This window comes from Heterocephalus glaber, unplaced genomic scaffold (assembly GCF_053883595.1).
Source record: "Heterocephalus glaber isolate CG9 unplaced genomic scaffold, H.glaber_assembly_v1.0 deba00001461, whole genome shotgun sequence".
Classification (NCBI taxonomy): Eukaryota; Metazoa; Chordata; class Mammalia; order Rodentia; family Bathyergidae; genus Heterocephalus; species Heterocephalus glaber.
This window is the reverse complement of record NW_028258308.1, coordinates 39,832,471-39,857,688: the sequence shown is the minus strand read 5'-3', so window position 1 is coordinate 39,857,688 and position 25,218 is coordinate 39,832,471. Positions and strand designations below refer to the sequence as shown.

The 25,218-nt window shown below is 44.8% G+C and overlaps 1 protein-coding gene across 7 annotated transcripts in view; it reads left to right on the top strand.

The window, feature by feature from the left end:
- Rab11fip1 (RAB11 family interacting protein 1) overlaps positions 1-25,218 on the top strand; it is a 35,216-nt gene extending 9,998 nt beyond the window's left edge. For 3 of the 7 annotated variants that reach the window (XM_004855378.4, XM_021236822.2, XM_087217285.1), the window contains exons 2-6: positions 6,406-6,851; positions 8,015-8,783; positions 9,997-11,793; positions 12,619-12,727; positions 21,573-25,218. In XM_004855378.4, the coding sequence (XP_004855435.2) occupies positions 6,406-6,851; positions 8,015-8,783; positions 9,997-11,793; positions 12,619-12,727; positions 21,573-21,791 (3,340 nt within the window). In that variant the 3' untranslated portion in view covers positions 21,792-25,218. Of the gene's footprint in view, positions 1-6,405; positions 6,852-8,014; positions 8,784-9,996; positions 11,794-12,618; positions 12,728-14,547; positions 14,600-21,572 lie in introns of all 7 variants that reach the window. The other 4 variants (XM_087217284.1, XM_004855380.4, XM_087217286.1 and 1 more) reach the window with 4 other exon arrangements.

Genomic DNA, 25,218 nt, shown 5'->3' with positions numbered 1-25,218 from the left:
GTTTTCTCCAGAGACATGTGCTTATTCATTTTGCCACATAATCCTTATGTAGGTGGCTCTGACAGTCCCATGGGGCTTAGTTAGTTGAGACCCTTATTTGAGCTGAAATCATATGCTTCAGCAGGTCTGTCTTTTCATATGGAATTATTTTTACATGATTCAAAGTGAGAAGTTACTCAGCAGTTTCCTAATGTTCAAAGTTAGAAAGTTGATGGCAGGTGTCCCACTGTATCTAGACTGAAGTCTGCTGAGCCTGCCTCCCCTGGATGGTCAGTTTTTGTTTTGTTTTGTTTTTTCTGGTTCTGAGGATCGAACTCAGGACCTCGTGCTTGCCAGCAAGCATGAGTTACATCTCCAGCCTAGGAGGGTCAGTTTTTAAGGCCCTCTTCATCTCTGTCTCCAGAGCCTGGCATGTACACGTCTGCCTTGAGTCTCGAGGCTGTCACTTCTCTGTACACGTCTGCTGCCTGGGATGTTTTAGAGGAAAAACATGCTTGCGTCAGCTTCGGAAAGGTTGTTTTTGAGGCATACCAGTCAGACCCTTACCAGCCAGCGTAATCCAAATGTCTCCAGGGATGCCCGGGAGCCCTGGCTCCTCCATTGCAGGAACAGCCGGCACTCAGCCCCCAGGATCCACATTCCTGGGCTGGATGGAGACCCGCCTGTACACACCACCTGTGTGTGCCAGGCAGGATTGAGGGGCTTGAGCTGCTCCCAGAGTGAGTGGAGGAGCCCAGGACACCTCACAGTGTGATCAAGAGCAAGCCACCCAGCCTGGCTACCCAGGAGGCCGGTCCTGTGTCCCTCGTGCTGTCCCTTACATGGACACAGACAAGAGTGTCTTCCCTACCTCTCCTTAGTTCATTATTTCCCTTCCTAAGACATCTTTCTGAAAGTATAGGAAACACCAATGACTTTTTATACATTTTTAGCTATTGTCTTACTGTGTTAGACAAAATAAAAAAACACATAAGAACAGTGGAGAGTGTGCATCTGGATAATACACGTTTTTGCTTGTATATGCTGGGTATGTAAAACTGATGGCAGGTGTCATCTCTAGAAGGAGAACTGAGGGCCTCAGGGCAGGAGGGAGAGGAGGAACAGTTTAGAGGCAGAGGTGAGTGCAGTGTGGTAGTAAAGTACTTTCTAGCTTAGTACTTTTTCCCCAGCACATATGAGAAAAGGTTTATAGAACTTTAATGTTATTTCCTACACTTTTAGAGATCCTTTTAATTTTCAAAGGACTGAGTTTTAATTATAAGTAAAAATAGTTATTTGCTTTTGGAAGGGAACCTTTGATTTTTTTTTTTTTATGGTTAACTTTTTCAGATTATGGGCTTAAAGTTAAACTTGCTGCCTTGGGTTATAGCTTTTTTTCTGTACTCTGCCCTTTGGACTAGAAAAGTGAACCCAGCCCTGATTTCTGAGATAACTGAAGTTTTCTGGCCTGTGTGAAAGGGAATGCTGGGGCACACTCACCCTGTCACAGCTGTATGGCCCAACAGTGTGGTCCACAAACTACTTCAGTGAGGGGTAGAAATTATGTGAACTAAAAAAGCCAGGGACAGAAACACCAAAAAATGGAATAATTCGTAAATGTTGGAACCTACCCCAGGTTTCACTTTGGGATTTCATAGGGTAAGACATTCATGGACTATTTCACTTGTCTCTTCCAATGATTCCTGTGTAAAATATCCCTTGCTTACCCTGGTTTTTAAGGATAATGTTGATAGAGAAATAATTTCTGGGGTTTTTTTCCCCACCATTATTAGTTGGGTTTTGAGACAGGGTCTCACTATGCAGTTCAGGCTGGCCTCAAACTCACTGTGTAGCCCAGGCTGACCTTGAACTTGCAGCAGTCCTCCTGCCTCAGCCACCAAGTGCTGATTACAGATGTTTGCCACCACATCTGGCTCTTTGCAATTTTAATAAATCCAGGCAGGTTTTTTAAAAACTCTAAAAATTGCCTGGGATGCTTACCTGTCCATGATTTCCAGTCCATTTTTAACATCCTTAAAGTAGTCCCTTGGCTGTTCTTGGCTACCTGTTGTTTGGTTTTAGGTTTGCTTGTGAAAACAAACGGTAAAAACTGCTGGTAAAGTTTCTGTTCACATCTCCTAGTGGTGTTTAGTTCCTGCCCTGCCATCAGGTAATAATCAGCCTCAGCGAGGATTCTGGGGTTGGCTGTAGGTTTGGTCAAAATAGACACTTGGGCTAATAACTTTTGGAAAGGCAGGGCTGGTTCCAGGAATGATAGAGTGGCATTCTTTGAAGGTCAGTAGGGGGTTTTGCATCTGAAGAGCGGGCTAATAGAAGGCTGTGTTCAAGGGCTGGTAGAGAAAGCCCAACCACTGCTCTTTCCCTGAGTGGGGAGGCCAAGTGGCTGCTCCTTTACTGGGCCCCTGTGGTGAGAAGCCTCTGGTTGCATAGGCTCCCAGGCGACTTCTCCTTTTCAGGTGCCTATGGTTGGTATTTACAGAAGCCAAACACCCTTCATTGCCAAGGTTACCATTACCACATGACTATCAGGGGACAAAAAATACAAATAATCCTCTCAACATCTAAATGACAAATATGCAAAGTATTCCAGGCCAGGTCCTGGAAAATGTACTGGACAGAAGACAAGCTGGCCCTGTGGCTCATACCTGGTATCCCAGCTACTCCACAGGCTGAGTGAGGCCAGCCTGGGCCACTTAGTAAGACCTCACCTCAAAAAAAAGAAAAAGAAAGAATGCCACTGTATGATGTTGCCCACCTATAATCCCAGCACTCTGGGAGGCTGAGGCAGAAGGATCGAGAGTTGGAGCCTAGCTTGGACAGTGTAGCAACTTAGACTCTATCTCAAAATAAAAAATTTAAAAAGTGCTGAGACCTTTTGCCTTTCAGCAACCCCTCATCTGTGGGTGGTGGTTTAAAAAACTGTATGAGTGCAACCACTGTAGAATCAGTATGGAGATACCTTAAAGAACTAAGACTGGAAGTCCCATTTGACCCAGCTATTCCCCTGCTGAGTATCTTCCCCAAAGAATTAAAAGAATCATACCACAGTGGTATATGTGCACCCATGTTCATAGCAGCACAGTTTGTAAAAGCTAAAACTTGGAAGCAGCCCAATTGCCCATCAGTTGGAGACTGGATAAAGAAAATGTGTTTTTTAAAATAAAATGAAGTACTGCTCAGCCATAAAAATGAGAAATTAGATGCATTTATAGCTAAATGGATGCACATTGAGGTGATACTCTTAAGTGAAATAAATAGGACACACGTGTAAATACTGAATAGTTTCTCTAATGTGAGAAACTGAAAGTGTAAATAAGGACTAAAAGATATAATAGATAATGTGAAATAGGAAGAAAAGGGGCAAAGGGGAAGTGGGAGGGGTAGGGGAAAGGAAAGAAGGGAATGGAATTAATATGAGAAAATGAAAAAATGGAAACAAAATCTTTGTAAATAGGGAGGGCAGGGGAATGGGGAAAAATAAGAACCAAGAGATATTATGTAAAGGTGCAAATTTCCAATGATGAATGTCATATTGTATACCTAAAATGTACCAATAAAATTAATTTAGAAAAAAATAATAAAGGTACTAAATGGGAGCTCACATCATTTTATCAGATCTTGGCTGTATTTTGTTAATCCAGTTAAGCTCTTGATGACTTTCATGCTGGGCTTTTTGTAATCTTATAATTTATGACTGATGGCAAACAATGGTGGGTTGTCTCCCTTTTCCTCTTATTTGGGGACATTTAAATTAGAGGTTTATGGACTGGGGTGTGGCTCTGTGGCCTAGTGGGCTCAAGACCCTGGGTTCCATCCCCAGCACTGAAATGAAGAAGGAGGTAGAGGAGGAGAGGTTGTTGTTATTTAAGTTGGAGGCCTGCTCTCTTTCAGTGTTATTATGAAAGATGATCCATTGAAGATAAGTTAGGAAAGAGAGTTTAAAGCAGGAATCTTGATAGAGAGGAAAGAATAGGAGCTTTGGGAAAATGCAGAGTTGAGTTAGAATCCTAGCTGTACCTCCTAAGAACTATAGGACCTTGTACCAGTGACCTAATTTCTGCACTTAATTTCTCCATTTGTAAAGTGGATGTAATGTCCACTTTGTGTCATTCTTTCTTGTGAAGCCGACACAATGGAGCTTTTAAGTGCATACAATGCCAGGTGTGCCACAGGTGCTATTTAGTGTTAGGTTTCTGCTTCCCTCTGCCCCTTTCTTCTCTGTGTAGGAGCCAAATTGGGGAGGGGGGAGACAATCAGCCCTGAGAAGAGGCTGAGGCTGAGGTGAAAGAGGAAGTTGTACTCAGCCCACAACTTTTAACTAGGTCACTGAAAAGAGGATCCACATGTGGGTTTTGCGTGTGAGGGCAACCCATGGAGGGTGGACTGTAGGCCAAGTATTTAGGGTTGTTTGTGCTCTAGTGGTCACTCAGCTTGAGTTCACCAGATGGAGAGGAGTCCCAAATGCATGGTGAATGCCAAGCAGATTTCCTTTTGCCGAAGTTTGTCTATCTGTGGAGTAGGACCAGTACCATGTCTTGAAGTAGTTTGCAGATGACCAAGCAAAATACTTGAATGATGCCTGAAAGGTTCCTTTTTTATTATTATTAAGCTGGAGGAGAATGCCTTCTTTTTAGTTTCTCATTTTTAAAAATTGTGGTAGGGCCGGGGATTTAGCTCAGTGGCATCACACCTGCCTTGCAAGTGCAAGGTCCTGAGTTTGATCCCCGGTACTAAAACAAACAAAAAAATTGTGATAAATAAAATATATGTAATATAAATTTAACCTTTTTGGTATGTGTGCCCCTCAGCCCCCTGGGGTGCCGGGGGTCAAACCCAGGACCTTGCACATGCTAGGCAGTCACTTTACCACAGAGCCTCCATTTACCATCTGAGCTGTCTTAAGTATACAGTTCTGTGATATTACCTACATTTGTTCACATCGCTGTCCAGCCGTTACTGCTATCCATCTCCAGAAGTTTTTCATTTTTTCAACTTGAATTAGAATTCAATATCCTTCAAATGTTAGCTCCCCGCTCCCCACTTCCCAGCCCCCAACTCACCCTCCTTTCTGTCTTGGTGAATTTGACCATCCTAGGCACCTCATTTAAGTGAAGTCATATATCATTTTCATTTTATGACTCTTATTCCATTCTTTTCTTTTTAAACTCCATTTTGAATGTTCTGTTACTCCCTGGCAGGCATTTTTCCTTCCTCTAAACTCATGATTTTCTTTGAGATTTATATATAAATTTGCACATTACCTATTTATTTATTTTTGTTTGTTTGTTTGTTTTTTGAGACAGGGTCTGGCTATGCACTTCAGTCTGGCCTTGAATTAACTGTAGCCCAGGCTGGCCTTGAACTCGAGGCAGTCCTCTGGCCGCAGCCTCCTGAGTGCTGGGATCACAGGCCTGCACCGTCACACTCAGCTATGCACAACCTTTCTAGCTTTTTTTTTTTTTTTTGGTATGGGGGCTCGAACTCCAGACCTTGTGCTCGTGAGGCAGGTGACAGAACCACTAAGCTAAATCCCTGGCCCCCCTTTCTAGCTTTCGTTTATGATCTTTGCAACCTTATTGAGGGAAAGTATGTCAGTGGAAATGATTTAAATGTTTATTTACTTATTTAGAGACAAGGCCTCATTATGTTGCCAAAGCTTGTCTCAAACTTCTGGGTGCAAATTATTCTGAAGTAGGTGGGACTACAGGTGTGTACCACCACACCCAGCTCCCAGCTCTTTATTTTTAAAAATAACTCTTTACAAGGGGCTGGGGATTTAGCTCAGTTGTTTCGCAGCCTGCTGTGCAAGTGCAAGGACCCGAGTTTGATCCCCGTACCGGAAAAAAAAAAAACAAACAACTCTTTACAGCATCAGGATTTTAAAAAGTACATTAAAAATTTTTTTTGAGACAGAGTCTTAATAAGTCACTCGATTGCTCAGACTTGTAATCTCCTGCCTCAGTCTCCCAAAGTGCTGGAATTACAGGTGTGCACCACTATGTCCATCTTGGGTCAGCATTTTAGACGATTATAAGGGTAGGTAGGGGGTGTAGCTCAATAGTAGTGCACTTTGGATGGCATGATTGAAGCCCTGGGTTTAACCTTCAACACTGCAAAAAAAAAAAAAAATTATACACTAAATACATCAGACTCTGTCTTTATCTTGTGCATAGGCAAAAAGTATCTCATAAATAAAAGTACATTCAATTCCCCATACCACTATATGGGTGGATGGATGGATGGACAAGTTCTGCCCTCATCCCCAGCCCTAGCCCTCTTCTGTTCCCCAAAGGGAAAGCAGGGTTGCATTTGTCTGAGGAGCAGGGAGGGCACCCTGTCAACAGGGCTTGTGAACATGGGTGCAGGCGCTTCACCCGAGTTAACAGCCAGCCTTTCTCTTTTCAGGTGGTACGCCTTGAAATCCAAACCAGGAAAGAAGGAAAAAGAGCGGGGAGAAATTGAGGTCGACATCCAGTTTATGAGAAACAACATGACAGCCAGCATGTTCGACCTGTCCATGAAGGACAAGTCCCGAAATCCATTTGGAAAACTGAAGGACAAGATCAAGGGGAAGCACAAGGACAGCGCATCAGACACTGCCTCTGCCATCGTCCCTAGCTCAACACCCTCAGTTGACAGTGACGACGAGTCTTTCTCAAAAGACAAGAAAAAGAAATCAAAGGTCAAGACCTTGTTTTCCAAGTCAAATTTACAGAAAACACCGCTTTCCCAGTCCATGTCTGTCCTGCCCATTTCAAAGTCAGATAGAGTGCTGCTCCGACCTGGAGACTTCCGGTCCCAGTGGGAGGATGACGACCAGGAGGATGAGTCCTCCTCCTCTGCCTCAGACAGTGAGTGTCTGCCACCTCCTCACTTGGCTGCTCTTCTTCCGCTTACCCTACCTTGCTTTGATCGAGAGGAACAGACAGGTCTTTAGAGAAAGACTAACTCAGCAGCAGTATTGGTGCTGGTGCCGGTGCTGGTGAGGATGGCGATCTTGGCTTGGATGGCTGTTCTATTTCTAATCGCTTGGGTTCCTGAGAATGCAGAGATGCCTTTTCTGAGATGTCTGTCCATGGGACTGATGTGCATTAGTACAAAGATTGGAGCTAAAAGATTGAGTCCATCCAAGTCTCTCTCTTTCTCAGATAAAACTATGGAACCTTGTTATAATTCTATTTCATTAGTTATGAATTAAAACAGTTTATTGATCTTCAGTGGTATGCCTAACCCCCACAGGATATGCCCCTAATGAAAGCTAGGGAACCCAGGTCCCTTAACTCTGAATTAGTTGTGTATTATGAAATTCTATCTTTATTTTTCTTTTCTCTTTCTTTGTGTGTGTGTGTGTGTGTGTGTGTGTATGTGTATGAATGTTGCTGGGGACTGAACCCAGAGCTTTCACACTGAGCTACATCCCTAGCCCTTTGATTTAATATTTTAGAGTCTCACTAAGTTGCCCAGGTAGGACTCGAACTCATGATCCCCCTTCTCAGCCTCCCAAGTGCTGGGATAGCAGGCATGTGCCACCCCAGCTTGAACTTAATTTCAGTGATCAGATCTAGATCTCTTAGTGCCAGATTTCTGATACCCTCTGAAGAGTGCTGCCTTTTCCATGGGTTTAACACAGGATTCTCACCCTCGGCACTGTTGACCGTTGGGCCAGATACTTCCTTGCTGTGGGGGACTGTCTTGTGCATTGTGGGATGTTTAGCAGCACCCCTGGCTTCTACCTGATAGATGCCAGTAGCAGCCTTCCCCTCAGTTGAGACAAACAAAGACGAGTCCAGGTGTTGACAAATGACCCTGCCCCCACACTGAAAGCCATTTGTTCTCTCTCTTCCTTTCCTTTCTCCTTCCTTCCCTTTCCTCTTTCCCTCACTCATTTCCTTTCTGGTGCTAGGGATGGAACCCGGGGTTTCATGTATGCTAGGCAAGTGCTCTACCGTGGAGCTACCTCTACCACCTGCTAGTTTAACTTATCCCCTTTCTGTTCCTTGCTTTTTCTTCCTAGTCATGTCCCACAAGAGAACAGTGAGTATGGACCCTAAGCAGCTGAACCAGATCAACTTCAGCCTTCCCAAGAAGGAAGGACTCTCCTTTCTTGGGGGCCTGCGATCCAAGAACGACACCCTTTCCCGCTCTAACGTCTGCATCAACGGGAACCATGTTTACGTGGAGCAACCGGAGGCCAGGACTGAGACCAAGGACAGCAGTCCAGCCTCCTCTCCGTCACCCCAGGGCTTCAGGAAGAAGCACTTGTTCTCCTCCTCCGAAAACCTGGCTGCCCGGGCTTGCAAGGAGCCTGGGGAGGGTGGTGCCCTGTCTTCTGACACCTCCACCAGGGACTCTCTGAAGTCCATGTCCCTGCCATCTTACCGACCACCAGCCAGCGGGGACACTAGGGAAGGCACAGCTCCAGTGAACTTGGAGGCTGTGAAAGAAACCAAGGACAGCAAGAAGCAGGAGGGAAAGAGGTCCTCTTTGCTTTCTCTGGTGACAGGAAAGAAGGATGTGGTTAAGGGCAGTGAAGGCGAGCGCACCACTGCCGTCCCAGGGAAGGAGAAGGAAGGCGTGCTTTCAGAAACTCGGCCGCCAGAGGAAGTCTTCGTGAGAGGGTCTGAGAAAGACGTTGTGGCCTACACCTCCCGACAGGGTCACTCTTTGAATCCCTTTGAAGACGTGCCGATCTCAGAACCGGAAGCTGGACCTGAGTCCAAGTCCAACCCAAAGCCACCTGCTCCCTCTGCAAGGACTCCCCAGACCAAAGCTGTCAAGCCTCGGTGAGTCCTGCCCCTTGTCATGCAAGCCCCTCCTCCTCTCTCTGTGGCACATCCCATAATGCCACAAGTGCTGAAGGTGTGCTGGGCTAAATCACTTGTTTTAGCCCCATCCCTGCCACCTGTTGGCCTGCTCTGCAGAAAGAGCATTGATTCCTCAGCCCCGAGCCTCTGCCTGGCAGGTGTGCTTTTCCTTCTCAGTGATCCAGTCAGACCCCAGTGAAATGTGGTGGTTTGTTGCAGAGGCCGAGCTTTGAGTTGGGAGTAAGATTGGGGTTGTGGAGTGTGCAGAACTGTGATTATTCAGTTCTCAGTGCTTATCACCCTTTGAGGAAGATGCTGTCTCTCTTCCTCTCACCTTGGCATCTGCCAGCACAGGAGACTTAGGCCCATGCCCAGTGTGCCTGTGGCAGTTGTCTGTGTATTTCCTCTGCCTGTTTGGAAGAGTCTGCCTGAGCCTGGAGGGCTTGTGCTTTTCTGCATGACTCACTTTCATACTAATAATATTCCTGTGATCTGGGGGTGAGAGATTTATTTCTCTTTTTTTCTTTTTGGAGATTCTGCTTACTTTGATCATACATGCATGCATGCACACACACACATGCACACACAGACACACACACACACACACACACGAACTCCCTGACTCTTCAAAATCTGTGCCTGTTTCCTTGGGTTACATCTTGTACTACTTTGAACTTTTAGATCCCTTGTGCCCTGAAAATCAAATGCTAGGGCTCTGTTCAGTCACCAAAAGGAACTGTAGGCTGTTGCTTTCTCTGGACTGCCCTGTTCCTATTGCAGCAGGTCTTTGGTAGTTGTGCTTGGTGATACTAGTGTCCCTTTTTAGGGGCTCGAGGTGTGGCTCAGTGGTAGAGTATGTGCTTAGCATGTGCAAGGCCCTGGGTTTAATCCCCAAGCATCCTCCCACAAAGGTCCCTTGTATTTTTTTTTTTTTTTTTTTTTTGGCATTGGGGATCAAACTTGGGTCCTTGTGCTTACGGGGCAGGCGACGGAACCACTGAGGTAAATCCCCAGCCTGTTCCTTGTATGTTAAGGACTGGTGTTCCTTTAGTTTTTAAAATACTGTTCCAAATTTTAAAACACTGTTCCAAATTTTAAAACATTCTCCCCATTTGAACAACTTTATTTTTACGTTTGTCTCTCATGATGCATCTGCAACTGACCTGCAGATTTTGTTTTGTCCTTTTTGCAGACTGGAAGTGTCTTCAGAGGCTCAACCCAAAGCCAGGCTTCCTTCCTCCCCTGACTCTTCTGTCTTTTTTTCTACTATTCCTTCCAGTTCTGGTCAGGCACCTGGCCCTTCCGAATTGGGGCATGGTTCAGAGTCCCAGTCCTCTGAAAGTCCTTCTGTCTTCTCTTCTTTCCCATCTCCCATAGCAGCTCCCATTTCCACATCCACCCCAGTTGGACACTGGCCCTCCTCAGGCCAGGGCCAGGCCAGTTTGCTCCTCCAAGCAGACTTGCAAAAGGAGAGTTTAACACCAGTCCCAAACACTGGTTCTTCTGCCCTGGGACCACTTTTCAAACAACCCCCCACCCCAGTATGGAAAGGGACAGGAAGGCCTTCGAGGGAGAATGCTGACTGGACAGAGCCAGGAAGCTCTCTCCTGGAGCAGCCTGGGGTGGGGCAGCGAGAAGAAGTACTTCTGGATGCTCCCTCCCCAAAACAAGGCTGCACCCTGTCAGCTGGAGACACCCCTGAGGAGCTGTCTGCAGTCTCACTGGGTGGTGGCAGAATTGTAGACCCCACTGGGAAGCTGCCCATGGAGGGACATGCAGACCTGGAGAGTCATCCTAGGCCTTCTGCGCAGAGCAGAGTTACGGGTGCCAGAATGTCTTCCACAGTCAAAGAAGTAGCAGTGCCTCTTCCAGCAGATGAATTGGCACCCCTACCTGATTCCTTGATGCAGAAACAGGAAGAGATGAACCTGAATGGTGGCCAGGGCCAAAAGAAAGGCAAGAAGCGTGTGTCATTTTCTGAGCAGCCCTTTACAGAAGAGGTGGAGAAACCCACTGGACTGGGGGAAGATGACAAAAATCACCCCCAGGAGCTGACTCTTGAAGGTGCCACTATGGAAGGCGCGTCTGGTACAGACCCTGCTGGCTGTCTCCACTCAGAAGATGCAGAGAGGGAGCGTATTACTGTGCCAGCTGCCATAGAAGGTGGTTCCGTGGTCCCCTCTCATGCGGAGAGTTCCTCAGGAGGCCTCAGGAGTAAAGTGAGCTTGGCGAAGCACACCCCACTCTTCAGGATCGAGGGCATTGATACATTCACGTCTCAGTACCAAAGCAAGGCTAGTGATCACGAAGGCTCACAGTCCGATCCCTTGAGTGTCTTTCCCTCTGCCTCAGAGATGACACCTCCCATGGTGGCCGATCTGAACTTGACCCTTCCCTCCATCCCTGAAGTGGCATCAGACGATGAAAGAGTAGATCAGGTGGAGGATGGGGGGAAGACAGCAGGCGCTTCATCCTGGAGCACGTGGCCTCCCCATCCCAAGCAGGCAGAGGGGCTGAGTGGAAGGACAGATGGGGCAGTGCTTGCTGAGAGTCTGCATGGCTTTAGCTCTCTGGTCTCTGCAGCATCTCCTTCTGAGCAGAAGGCAGCTTTAGGAATTGATAAACCACATCTTGTCAAGGGCACAAACAAGGATGAACAGCTCCCAGGCCCTGGCGGTGATGAGGAAGAGAAACCAAAGGCAGGCAGGAGTCCAGGTCACCCTCCTGGCCTGTCCCCTCACTCTCCTGTGCCCAGCCCCTCCCTTTCTGAGACCTTTCCTGCCACACACTCTTTCCCTAGTTCTCCACACGCTGACGCTCACCACACCAGTACAGCAGAATCTCTCAAAAAAGCAACAGCAGAGGGCTCTACTGGTAAAGTTGAAAATTTTGGCAAGAGGAAGCCGCTTCTTCAGGCCTGGGTCTCACCCTCAGAGACACATCCAGTCTCAGCTCAGCCAGGCGCTGGAACTGGGGCAGCCAAGCACAGGTGAGAGATGGGGTGCATGTCTTTGTAAATGGGAGCAGTGTCCTCTCTTTGCTTTTACCTCCAGAGGTTATGGCTTTTGAAACTTACAGAGGTCCTGAGGTTAAAACCTTTTGTTGTGCTGTAGGACCCCTATGAAAGGGCTGTCCTTCTTGGGTTGAGCACCGCAGGACCTCATTGTGTATGTAGCAAGAGCACAGTCTAATCTTCGGGGACAGCTTAGGAGTTGGGCTGCAGTCAGATTTGATATTCTCTAGTTGTAGAAATGTAGTGTAACCAGGGTCCTAAAGGCTCAGCTGAGATCCCTGGCAGGATCAAGTTTGCTGGAACTTCCTTTACATACTGCTGGATGTGCATCTGGCCAGTTTTTTCTGAGCCCTTTCTTTCCTGCACAGATGGCTCTGCAGAGTTCCTCGGCGGAGTCCTAGGCTGTACTTACTCCAAGAATAACAAATTACCTTTTGTTCTTATTCTTGCAGTGCTGGGAATTGAACCCAGGGCCTCACACATATAGGCAAGTGTTCTATCCCGGCCCTCAGGGATTATCTTTCATGTTCTGCTGATATTCATGACAAGGCTGAGGGTCTCGCAGGTACTTCAGGAAAAGTGGCCAAGGACTTGCTTTGCTGCTTGCATATGCTGCCTGGTTCTGTCTACTTTCAGTTCCACTGGGTCATTGGACGCGTGTTGGGCTGGAGATGTGAACAAAGCATACCACCTCTCTCCCCTCCCCCTTGCCTCTCTTGCAGGCTGCCTTAGTTGAGAAGGGCTGTTCTGAGTTTTGTGGTTACAAAATGGTTCAAGGATCCTTCTTTCCCTTCTTTTTAGACTTCAACCTGTGAAGCCAATGAACACAACAGCCACCAAAATTTCTAACTCCAGCTTGGGAATGGCCACCATCATCAGTGAGAATGTGACCAGTGACGCCATGATAAAGGTACATTTTCTAAGGAGCTGGCGTGTCAGCCAGGGTCCTACAAAGTACTCGGGTCTAAAATCCTTGTGTGCACCTGTGGTCCCAGCTGCTTGGGAGGCTGAGGCAGAAAGATCACTTGAGCCCATGAGTTTGAGACCAGCCTGGGCAACTCAGCCAGACCCCATCTTGAAAATAAAAAGCACTTGCCTAGTATGCCGTGAGGCCCTCGCTCTAACTCTGGTACAGAAGTCACCATTGTATACATTCCCCTGGGCAACAGGCAGTGCCTGCAGTTACTTAATCCTATACTTGCTCTCTCTGGAGTCTTCCCATTGGATGGGAAATTTTTTTTTCTTTTGTAGTTATTTAGCTATTGTTGAAAGTGTTTTGTGTCCCCAGCAACAAGATTAACACTAGTACTTTTTATTTTATGTTTAATTTTTATTTTTGTGGGCCTGAGGATTGAATTCAGAACTCTGCACATGCTAGGCAAGAGCTATACCTCTGAGCAACATCCCCAAGCTCATGGCATTCTTGTTAATGAGAAGAAGTGTGGCCCATTCAAGTCAGGCTGTGTTCTTTTCCCACATTTTTTTTTATCTTTAGGCAAGAATGTAAAATTCTTGAATTTTAATTATCACAAAGATGTATCTTTTTGTTTTGTAACTTTATTTTAAATAATGTCAAACATTAAAAAAAAGTTGCAATAATAGTACAAAGGGCTGCTGTAAACCCTCTATCCAGATTCACCAGGTGTTAACATTTGACCAGATTTGCTCTGTCACCCTAGCCCCTCCTTCCTCTTCTCCCCCACCCCCCAGCCTTCATATGTAATACACAGGTACACTTTTTTTAAAAAACATTTGAAAGTAAATGTATACATTATGTCGCCCCCCCCCCCATACTTAAGTACTTAATTCCTAAGAACAGGAACATTCATCAAAATCTGGAAATGTAAATCTGGGGATATAGCTCAGTGGTAGAGTGCTTGTCTTGCAAATGTGAAGCTCTGAGTTCAATCCCCAGCACGGCAAAAAACAAAACACAAAAACCAAATCACTCAAAAAAGATTCAACTTGTACATGCTGGGTGCGGTGATAAAAACCTATTGTCCTAACAGTCAGGAGGTTGAGGTAGGAGGATTGGAGTGAATTCAAGGCTAGTAGGCTGCATAGTGAATTTAGGGCAAGCCTGGACTACACCTGTCTCAAAAACAAAAACTGAACAAAATCTAGAAATTTATCCTTTTTTAAAAAATTTATTTTTTTATCCCATTCCTCCCTCAAGCCCCCTCCCCTCCCTATGTTCAAAAGCTTTGTTTCCATTTTTTCCTTCTATTTTCACTTTTTTTCTTTTCTCTTCCTTTCTTTCTCCCTCCCTCCTCTGTTCCCCTTCCCATTTGAACACTTTCTTCCAATTTTCCAACATCCATTGTATATTTCAGTCCTTATGGAAATTTATCATTTTTATAAAACTTTTTTTTTAAAGACAGGGTCTCACTGTGTAGTTTAGACTGGCCTTGAACTCACCATGTAGCTCAGGCTGGCCTCAAACTTGGGGTGATCCTCCTGCCTCAGCCTCCCAAGTGCTGGGATTACAGGCGTGCACCCCCACACCTGGCTTTATCATTTCTGTAATAGTGTTTTCTCATCTGCAGCACCTTTGTCAGTGTCACCAGCTGCCTCACTAGTGTCCTGGCTTAGTGGTTGTTGTTTTTCTACTCTAGGAGCCAATCAGGGATCACTCTTTGCATTTGATTGCCTTGTCTCTTTCATCTGTATTCTGGAATAGTTCTTGACCTTTTTTGTCTCTCGATACATTGACTTTTTTTTTTGGTTCAGGGGATTGAACTCTGGTCCTTGCGCTTGTGCAGCAGGCTGCGAAACCACTGAGGTACTGAGCTGCATCCCTTTTTTTTCGTACTGGGGATTGAATTTGGGACCTTGTGCTTTCAAGGCAGGTGGCGGAACCACTGAGCTAAATCCCTGGCCTTTTTTTTTTTTTTTTTATCTGAGACAAGACCTCACTGAGTCTGTAAGATGCCTGGGCTAGGCTTGAACTTGTGGTCCTCCTGTCTCAGCTTTCTGAGTAACTGAGATCACAGCCACGCACCGCCATGCCTGTCTAGTTTTCAGTTTTTAAAATAAAAATTTTTGCTTCTGCTTCTGTCAGGCATTGTTTTTCCTCCAGTGATGCAGATTGAACCTAAGTCCTGCTGTGCACACTAAGCAAAGGCTCTACATTGCACCACATCCTGCAAGTGTTTGCAAAGTGCTGGGTACCCTAGTTGTTACTCCCTCCACTTCATTGTGCTGTGCTGGGGTGAAGATTCACTGGAGGCTGGAGGCGGGAGGCTGGTCCTTAGTGGAAGCGGCTGAGGAATCGCAACTAAATATTGCTGTAAATGGGTCACCATGATATAGTGCCTGGGCCTCTCTTCCCTTCTAGAACATGCTAACTGGGTAGGTGATACCCATAGTTTCAAGATTATCAGCCATTGTGGTAACTGTGGACTTACTGTGGACCTACTGCATTTCAGCCCTAGTCTACGAATTTGCACTTCCTGTTAGTCCAAGGGTGTGGCTTGCTGGTTTATGTGTAATTGTTACAAGTAGAAGCAGCAGAGCTGTCTTCCTGGAGTTAAAATTTACCAGAAAACTGGAAAGAAGAGCAGTCTAAAGGTGACAGTAATGAAAACCATTCATTTAGCAGCCTTCTGTCCCCTCTGCCTTTTCTGTGGAATGCTTTGTGGCTCTTTCTGGTTTTCTTTTTTATTTCTTTGGTGCTGGGGATTGAACCTAGGTAAAAAAAAAAAAAAAAAACACCTCATTTTTGAGAAGTGACAAGACCTTTGGCTCCCATTTTATTTACTCTTTGAGGTTCATTTATCAGGGGCTTATCTCCTAGAACCAATTAAGAGAATAACTTGCCTCAAAACAAAGGCGCCGTGCTTATTCTGCCATGATTGCTACACCGCTGCTGCCCTTCTGCTGGCTGCCAAGCACCTCTGGGTCCTGTATCCTCCCTAGCAAATATTACGAGTAAATGTGGAACATTCCCAGAGACTCTGCTTTTTTTTTTTTTTTGACATTAAAATTTCAGAAAGGCAGGGATGGAGATGAGAGTAAAGAAAAGAGAAAAAGCAATACAGTAAGTCCCAACTTCCGAACAAGTTGCATTCTAGGAGAATGTTCGTAAGTTGGATTTGTTCATAAGTCCAACAAAGTGAGTCTTACACACTTTTGAGACAAATATACAATGTAAAACATAGAAAAATCAAACACACACACAAAAATATATAGTAAGTCCTCGACTGTACTGTACTGCTGTATATTATCGCACTGTACAGTAAGCACACAGCAGCACAACTGTGACAGTGTCTGGCAGACATGTGAGCTACTTCCTCGAATTGTTTTCATCTATGAGTGTTGATAGTATCTGTGAAAATTTGCAACTCAGAAGTCTGCAAATTGAGAACTTACTATAAATCTAAGTAGTCGTGAACTGGAGAGTTCCTAAATGAGTCTGTACTGTGGAGTCACATTTTTGTTGCTGAAGGCCTGGGTAGGACTCTGTATAAATTTAGTCCCTTATCCAACCTGTGGTTGATTTGTGTTAGTTTGTTCTGTGATTAAAGAGGTTTCTGCCACTCCCAAAGACCAGTTGACCATATTTTCCCTATTTCTCTAATAGCAAAGTTCTTTTAGTACTCACAGTGGGAGTTTCCGAACAAAGGGTCATCTGGGAAGCAGCATATTTGAAGCTCCCAGAGACTCTGCTTTTGACCTGCTGTATAATAAATGCTTTGTGCTACACGTAAAACAGTATTTATAAAAATAAGCACTCTTTGGAATGCTGTAAAATAAGAGGTTAGGGAAAGAGACTGCATGGCTAAAGTTATGACAAGTTAGCCTGATCATCCTACAGTGAATTTTTCCCCCTTGGCTATTGTTTTAGGGCATTGGTTCTTTTTTGGTTTTTTTTTATTTTGTTTTTGGTACCGGGATCGAACTCAGGTCCTTGTGCTTGCGCAGCAGGCAGCAAAACCCTGAGCTAAATCCCCAGCCCCAGGCCTTGGTTCTTTATAGATGATTTATAAGTAGGAATGCACTATTTACTCAGGTGGCTTTAACACCTCCCTTTTTATTTATTTATTTTCTGGTACCAGGAATCAAACTCAGGACCTTGTGCTTGCCAGGCAGGCGAGGTACCACTGAGCTACATCCCCAGCCCATAACACTTCCTTTTAAAATAGTAAGGCCAACTAGATCCAAAAATCTTCTGTTATATTATATGGAAAAATGTGACCCACATTTAAAATGTACATCATTATTGCAATTATGTAAAAAGAAAAATTCAGTGTAAAAATCCTGGTAAACTGGGCGTGGTGGTTTATGCCTATAATCCTAGCCCTTGGGATCACTAGACAGGAGGATCACTGTAAGTTCAAGGCCAGCCTGGGCTACATAGTGAGTGAGACCTTGTCTCAAAAAAAACCAAAAAACAAAACAAAACAAAAAAAGAATCCTGGTAGGAAATCTGTGCCAGTGGGCACTGTGCTTTCTTGCATTTGTCAGTATTTTCTCTGTGCCTCTTCCTCTCCATGGGCTTTGATTACTTTTCGTAACGCTGAACTATCATTTTTTAATCATACCACTAAGGTCTAATGATTTCAAAGTCCCATATATATTCTTTCCCCTTTGATTACAGAATGCAAGTTGAATATCTGCTTGGCAGTTGGAAATACCTTAAGTATGAATGCCACTTCAATTCTAGGTATTTATCTTAAGGAAATATTTAGAGGGCCAGGGATTTAGCTCAGTGGCACCATGCCTGCCTTGGCAAGTGCAAGGTCCTGAGTTCAGTCCCCGGTACCGCAAAAAAAAAAAAAAGAAAGAAATATTTAGAGATACAGTCAAATATTTAGGCTCATTCATTTTTGGTTTGGTTTGGTTTGGGTTTTTATGGTGGTACTGCATTGAACCCAGGGCCTTGGCACTGAACTAGAACTCCAGCTGTTATTTATTTATTTATTTATTCATTCATTCATTCATTCATTTATTGATTTATTTTTAAACTTTGAGGCATGGTCATGCTAGGAGGCTAAGTTGCCCATGTTGGGCTTTAACTTGCAGTCCTCCTGCCTCAGCCTCCCAGAATGCTGGGTTTACAGACATGTGCTACTATGCCTGACTAGACTCATGTATTTTAATAAAATGTTTTATACATAATTGTGAAAATTAAAAACAACCTAATATCAATAGATGGTTAAAATATAATGAAATTTAAAGTATCTATTTGAGTAAATTTTAACTAAAACTAATGATGGTGAAATGCTCACAAAATAGTAAAATCTATAAAAGTTTATTCTGTATGATTCTAACATTGTAAAACCCACAGTAAAGAAACTTAGGGGCTGGGGACATAGCTCATTGGTAGAGTGCTTGCCTGGTATGCATGAGGCCCTGGTGGGCTCCATCTCCCAGTACTAAAGGAAAATACACACGCGCGGGCGAACACACACACACACACACACACACACACACACACACACACACACAGAGGAAAATAAGAGACCCAAATGTTATGTATTGGAATTATGGGTATTAGTTTTTCCCCTTCTATATTTGAGATTTTCCGTAATGAGAAAATATTTCTTTTACAACTTAAAAATATTTCTGGGATTATTTTATTTACACTGGGGATTGAACCCAGGGCCCTGAGTATACTAGACAAGTGCTTTCCCACTGAGCCACATCCCCAACCTTGTGAAAATAAACTTTAATTCATTGTCAGGGTCTGGTTCAGTTCCTCCTTCACCTTTGAGGCTTATCCTGATCACCTGTGTTACTCGTCTCAGCTCTGGAGCACTGCACCTGCCTGGACTCTGAGCCCCTGAGCCTGTGTTACAGTGACAGAGTCCCCACAAGTGTTGACGCTGTACCTACATGATGGTGCCAAGTGTCAGTGTCCTCTTCTCCATACTCCCCACAAACCCCTTGTAGACTTTTTTCTTTTGCAGTGCTAGGGCTTTAGCTTAGGCCTCACACATGCTAAGCATGAGCCCCACCACTGAGCTACACTTCCAGCTGCTAATAAACACCTTTGAATTAATAAAACCTTTATATGTAGAGGTATAACCTAGACACTCTTGAGAACATATTCTTGGACCTTATTTACAAAGACCCAGGAATCTTATTGTGGTAAAATATACAGAATGTTTCCTATCTGTAATATACAGCATAGTAGTATGGGCACATTCATGTTGTATAATCAGTGTCCAGAATCTTACATATGTGCAACTTTTGAATTGAATCTCATTTTGGAAGTCAGAGAGCAACCGGGTTTAGGAGTGTGGCTCAGTGGCAGAGTTGTTGCCTAACATGTGCAGGGCCCTGGCTCCAATTCCCAGCACTGGAAAACAGTGACTGAGGTCCAGGGCAGTTACCCCATGAAGGTATGCTTTCCATAAGATAAAAGAAGGGGGGAATGAGGGAGAAGCAGTTTTTGGGGAAATAGTCTTCCATCCCTCCTATTTATGTGCAGTCTGAGTTGGGTTAAAACCCGGTCTGAATAAGAGGATGCCAGTGTGTATTTCTAGGCTAGTATTGTAATGGTCAAGCTTTTGTCCCCAGCTAGGATGGGAGGGAAGGGATTCCTCCTCCACTGAGTCCTGGCTCGTGTGTAGGAGCTTTGCTTCACTGTTGGGACAAAGGCTTTTGTCCTGATGTTGAACAGTGAATGTTGATTTTGCCCTCAACTTATCTGCTTCTTGGAACATGTAGTCTCTTAGCCTTCTGTAGTCAGTGAAACTATTGGACCCTCAGGACAATAAAACTTAACTGCCTTAGTGTTCTGCGGGCAAAATCATCTTGCAGTTGCTCTTAAATCTTGTCTCTTTAAACTTGCAAATCTCCCAAGCCTCAGATCACCAGAAAAGTCCCTCACTCTTTGTTCCTTCCTGGAGACTTGGTACGGCATGTTACCTCTTATTTAATCTTTATCTCCTGTTTCCTCATGGTTTGGGCCTCTCCAGCTTGCAGTTGGGTTCTTGTCATACCAGATTGTAAATTCAGGTTAAAAGCAACAGTTCAGGGCACCACTCTCAGCAGGAGGGTGGACACTTGACTCTAGGACAGGTCACTGTGTGCCCCAGCTGGCTACCAGTTAGTACTGTGGCCTGGTGGCATTTGGCCTTGATTGTGCATAGTTTGGAGTATAAAATGACTTCCAATGAGATCCCTGAGTGGCCACTGTGCTAGCTTAATCAGAGCATATGCAGTGTGACCAAAATGCATAGTGAATGTTCAAACTGTTAAAAAATAATTATTATAGGGCCGAGGATTTAGCTCAGTGGTTTCGCTGCCTGCTGCGCAAGCGCAAGGACCCGAGTTCGATCTCTGATACCAAAAAAAAAAATTATTATATTAAAGACACATTGCCAGTAATCCCCCTCAAAATCTTCTCCCTTGCTTCAAACACACTTAATCCATTGTCCTTGCCACTTTCTGAAACAGTTCTAGAAGTCCTCTTTTGTGAGTGTATGATCAAAAATACAGTAAAAAAAAAAGAAAGAAATACATAAAAACATAAAAGGTTTTGGGCTGGGGATTTAGCTCTGCCACCTGCCTCGAAAACGCAAGGTCCCGAGTTTGATCCCCGGTACCACAAAAAATACAGTGATTGCTGCTGCTGAGTGTCATCCAAAGGAAAAACTTGTAAGATACATTACAGTGTGTCCTCATCCACCTTATTCATCAGATCAGGCACTGCGATTTCTGGCTCTTCCCCAGAGTTACAATGACCATGAAAGATAATCATTCTGAATTGAGTCAGGACATGGAAGTAGCCACAACAATGCAAGAAAAGACACTTACGAAAGAGGACTTCCAGAACCACTTCAGAAAGTTGCAAGTATGATGGGATAAGTGTATGCAAAGTGAGGGGATTATTTTGAAGGAGATTAATGGCAATATGCCTTTTACTATAAGTTTTAAAAATATAAGTCTTTACTGTGGTTTTAATAACATCGCATGGGTTAGGCGGCAGCAGACTGGCATGAACAGTGCCCTGTTGTGTTGGTAGGAAAGTGCTGTCCTGCACCAGCTCTCTTCTGGTGTAGGGCTTGTCTCCATCTCTGCATTGACACCAGTTGTGTGAGCTCCTAGTATGCATAGAGGAGCCAAGTACACTCACCACAGGTGTGCACCACTATGCAGACTTCATTACATTTTCTTTCCTGTTTTTGTTTGCAGTGCTGGGGGTTGAACCCTGGACCTTGCACATGCTGCACTGGGCTCATCCCTAACTCAGACTGCATTTCTTGAAACTCCAAACACAGAGTTAAATGCAGAGGTCTTCAACCTGTCAGCTGCATATGGTTTTTCTTTCTTTTTTTTCTTTTGTAGTACTGTGAATTGAACCCAGGGCTTCACACATGCTAGGGAAGTGCTCCACCACTGAGCTTCACACTCAGCCCCTGGCTCGTGCATTTCTGCAGGATCTTAGGTACATGTACTCATTCCCCACAGTGAATGTAATCATTGTGCACTGCAAACACATACTAATAAAAAAAACTAGAAAAACACCTGAATTATACACACACGCATGTGCAAAGAAACATAAAGCAAATAATAAATAAATAAAATGAAGGATACTAAGCCACAAAGGTCACTTTGCCCTGCAAAGCCTAGCATATTTACTGTATGGCCCTTTGCAGAAATTTCATCAGTCAACAACCGTTTTCACCCTGCCTTGAAAGTGGATTTCCGAGAGACTCAGATCACTAATATTTTCCTCTTGTGTGTTCCTTTCAGATTATTGATTCCTGTGTTGATTTTTTGTAACCTTTTTCTCCTCCCCACAGAAGTACAGCCCCTCGGACCCTGCCTTCGCCTATGCCCAGCTGACTCACGAGGAGCTGATCCAGCTGGTCCTCAAACAGAAGGAAACCATCAGCAAGAAGGAGTTTCAGGTGCGTGAGCTAGAGGACTACATTGACAACCTGCTCGTCAGGGTCATGGAAGAGACCCCCAACATCCTCCGCATCCCGGCTCCAGTTGGCAAAAAAGCAGGGAAGATGTGACTAAAACACTGGGGTGCCTGTGTGACCATTTCCACCTGCTCTGAGGTCAAGGACTTGCTGTGCTTGTCATCCAGCCAACAGGCTCCAAATCACCATCTCTCCTGTGTGTTATCTGTCAAAGAGTTAATTCCACCAATTGAAGCCCGGTTAATTATTACAATGAATCTTCTACTGTTCTTTCCCAGGGCTTTATTTTTAAATGCCACTGTGCCTTTAACTAGGTTGTAAATATTTTATGCCCAGCACAGACATGGTCATAAGATCTGCTCCTGAGCCAGAGACTCAGATGGCCCCAGAGATACTAATGTATCTGAACACTGGGGTTGTCTGTCTTTGGTGTGGGATTTTTCAAACAGGTGTCCTCCAGTCGTTACAGCTTAGGGTAATGGACCGTGTAGTTGGTGCTGTGATACACGAACTTTCCTGGCCTTTGAGTGGCTCAGGTGTTTTATCTGCTGCAGATGCTGAATTTTTATACCTTCTAAACTTACCAGCCTTTTCAGACCTGGTTCTTTTGTCTCTATTTTTTAACTAGAGCAGAGTCACTTAGGGAAGGCCTCTGAGTGTACCTTCTAGATTCTAAACAAACCATGTCTTCTCATCAGCATTAAAATCTGCTCTCTTAGACCCATGGAGCTCTTCTCCTGCAGGTGCACAAAGGAGTCTATGGGAATTAGAATCACTGTTCATTCAGCTGAGGGAAGTCGGGCAGGGTCCCTGCCAGCTAGTCAGCCTCTTCAGTGCCTTGATAAGGGCCTGGGTGATTCAAGCTCTCACAGTGCTGGGAGGCACAGCACAGCGTCAGGATGCCTCTGGCCCTTTCCACTTGTGCCTTGCCTTGGCAGTGTTTCTAGAGAGGTGAGGCCACTGGCTCCCACAGACACACAAAGGTAGGGTGAGGGTGTAGCATGTTCAAAGCCAGAGGTTCAGTCTCCAGCACTGCAAAACAAAACTAAACAAACCAAAAAAACCTTTAATCTTGTAGGCCACGAGGAACCACAGACTTGGATCCTAAGGGGTCTCATGTAACCTGACCTCTGAATACTGCCTGTCACTGCCCCAAAGAAAACCCAGCTTATTTCTGGGATGCTAGAGAAGGTGTAGTGAAGGCTTTGATGTAGATAATAAAATCTAGAAGGTAGAGAAGAGAAATGCCTCAGCTTTTCAATGGCTGCTGTATTTTCATTTTCCTTCCTGAGCAGACTCACAGGCATTTTCCCCTTTGTTAGAAAACCGTGAAGAGCAGGGCCAGGAAAGTGCTCTGGGGCAGAGCACTGCCTGTGTGTGTGAGGCTCTGGGCTCAGCCCCTATACCACAACCCTCACAAAATTGTGACGAGCAAGAAGATACTTATTTTTGGATTGCTATATTTTAAAAACTAGATGATACACCTATTTTTAAAGCTGAGATACCTGCCCTCTTCTTAACTAAGAGCACCACTTCATTTTCCGGGGAATTTCTCTGTCAGTCATCTCTTGGAATTCTGTCTTGTTTGCTCATTTCTTCCACTGTTTGTGTTAGAAGCTTATCACATCTTGGCCACTCTGAGCAGAAGAGCGATCTCAGGCTAATAGTGTGGCCAGGGATTGAGATGGTGGCAGTTATTAACCCAGAACCTCTTCTCTGTGTGTTTTGTTATACCGAGGGCAAAAAGCAAAACAGTGGGCAGCGGAATCCCTTTTCAGGATTGAGTTTGCCGCAGCCTCATCTGTACTGGAGCACTTTAATCTGAAGGGTGATACTGTAACTTGATTTATCTGATTAGCTTTAAAAGACCCACAGCTATTTTATTCAATTTTCTCCTGAAGTAATGGGGACCACTGTAAACTTCTCGGATGACTTTTATTTTTGTAGTGCTGTAAGACTTATTGACATGCTTCTAAAGAAAGCTATATATCCACTTGAACTCTGAAAATGAACATGTATATATTTGTTCTGAATCATATTTTTTACTGGATTGAAATATATTCATACTGTGATAACCCAAGTGTGCTGTGGGGCAGGTGTGCTATGAGTGGCTTTTCTCCCTTGGAAGGCTGGTGTGGGGCTTTGGAGCATTGTTGATGAGGGTTTTGGAGCCACCTGCTGCCAGGACCTTGGGTGTGGAACTCTGGGCATTGGAGAGGGATGTCGGGGTGAAGTGACGTCCTGTGCTCTGAAATGTCACTTGGGAACTCTGGAGAATGAAGGACAGTTTACTTCAGGGGTCTGGCTTTTGCCACTACTGGAAAAAAAATTCAGTTTATAGCATTCCAGTACCTTGAAATATAGGTAATCTGGAGGTCATTCAGTTGGGGACTGTCCTCAAAGACTGCATTTGGGGATGGGGAGTGGACTTGTCTGAGGCTTTATCCTGTTGTGAGCCTGAGCAGAAGGTGGTAAGGCAGTGCTTGGGAGGTTCTATGGCTGGTGCCTGCCTGAGGACATCCATCCATCTACGCCTGGTCCCGCTGCAGATGCTAACCCAGCTGATGGGCCAGAGAGGGTCTTCTGGGAGCAGCTCTTTTCTTGGCCTTGCCTGATTGTGCCTCCAGAGAGAGCAGCCAGGAATTGGAGAACCGTCAGATTAAATACCAATGAACTTCAGCTGGAGGTCAGATTCAGGAAAAGTGTCACTCTTTGGCCCGATTGTTTCCAGTCATCTCATTCCTTGGGCTTTGCCAGATGTCCTCCCTTCCCCTTTATATACTGTGTTAACCTCATTGAGGTAGCAGAAGTGAGGAGCAAGCAAGTCTACCCTTTGCCATGCTCAAAAGCTGTGGACCCTGTGTGGGGAGCGGTTGTGTGCATGTGCTCACATGAACATGACTTTAGCATGTGCTTTCCAGCTGTGCTACCTGTGGGAACTCAACAGCCCTGACACTTGACACACACTGTATCAAAAGCTAGAACCCTGTCACTGTTAAATTACTCGAGATCTTCCCTCCCTAAGTCGCTTCTCCCAATTGACCTTTTTTCTTTTCTTTCTTTTTCCTTTTTTGGTACTGGGGATCGAACTGGGGACCTTGCACTTTCGAGGCAGGCGCCGGAACCACTGAGCTAAATCCCCGGCCCCTTCTCTTTTCTTATTTGAGCTGGGGAACAAATGCAGGGCCTCGCTACTGTGCCACACCCTGCCCCCCCCCCCCCGTCTTTTTCCTTTTTTAAGAAGTACTACTTAAGAATCCCTCAAGGCTGAAAAATTAATTGCCTTAGATGGGAACTTAACATCTTGGTTTCCATACCAATCTCAACTCTGGACTCTCCCCATCTACTATGTGAGTTGCTAAATTGACTTTCCCCTCCCTGCAATTGAAGGCATTTTTGTATTATGGAATTACTATTTTCTGCTTTTTGACTTTGGGAATTTTAAATTTCTTTGGTTATGTTTTTAAGAAGTAACATAAAAGTTTCTGTAACACTAAATAAAATGGTACTACCTTCCAAA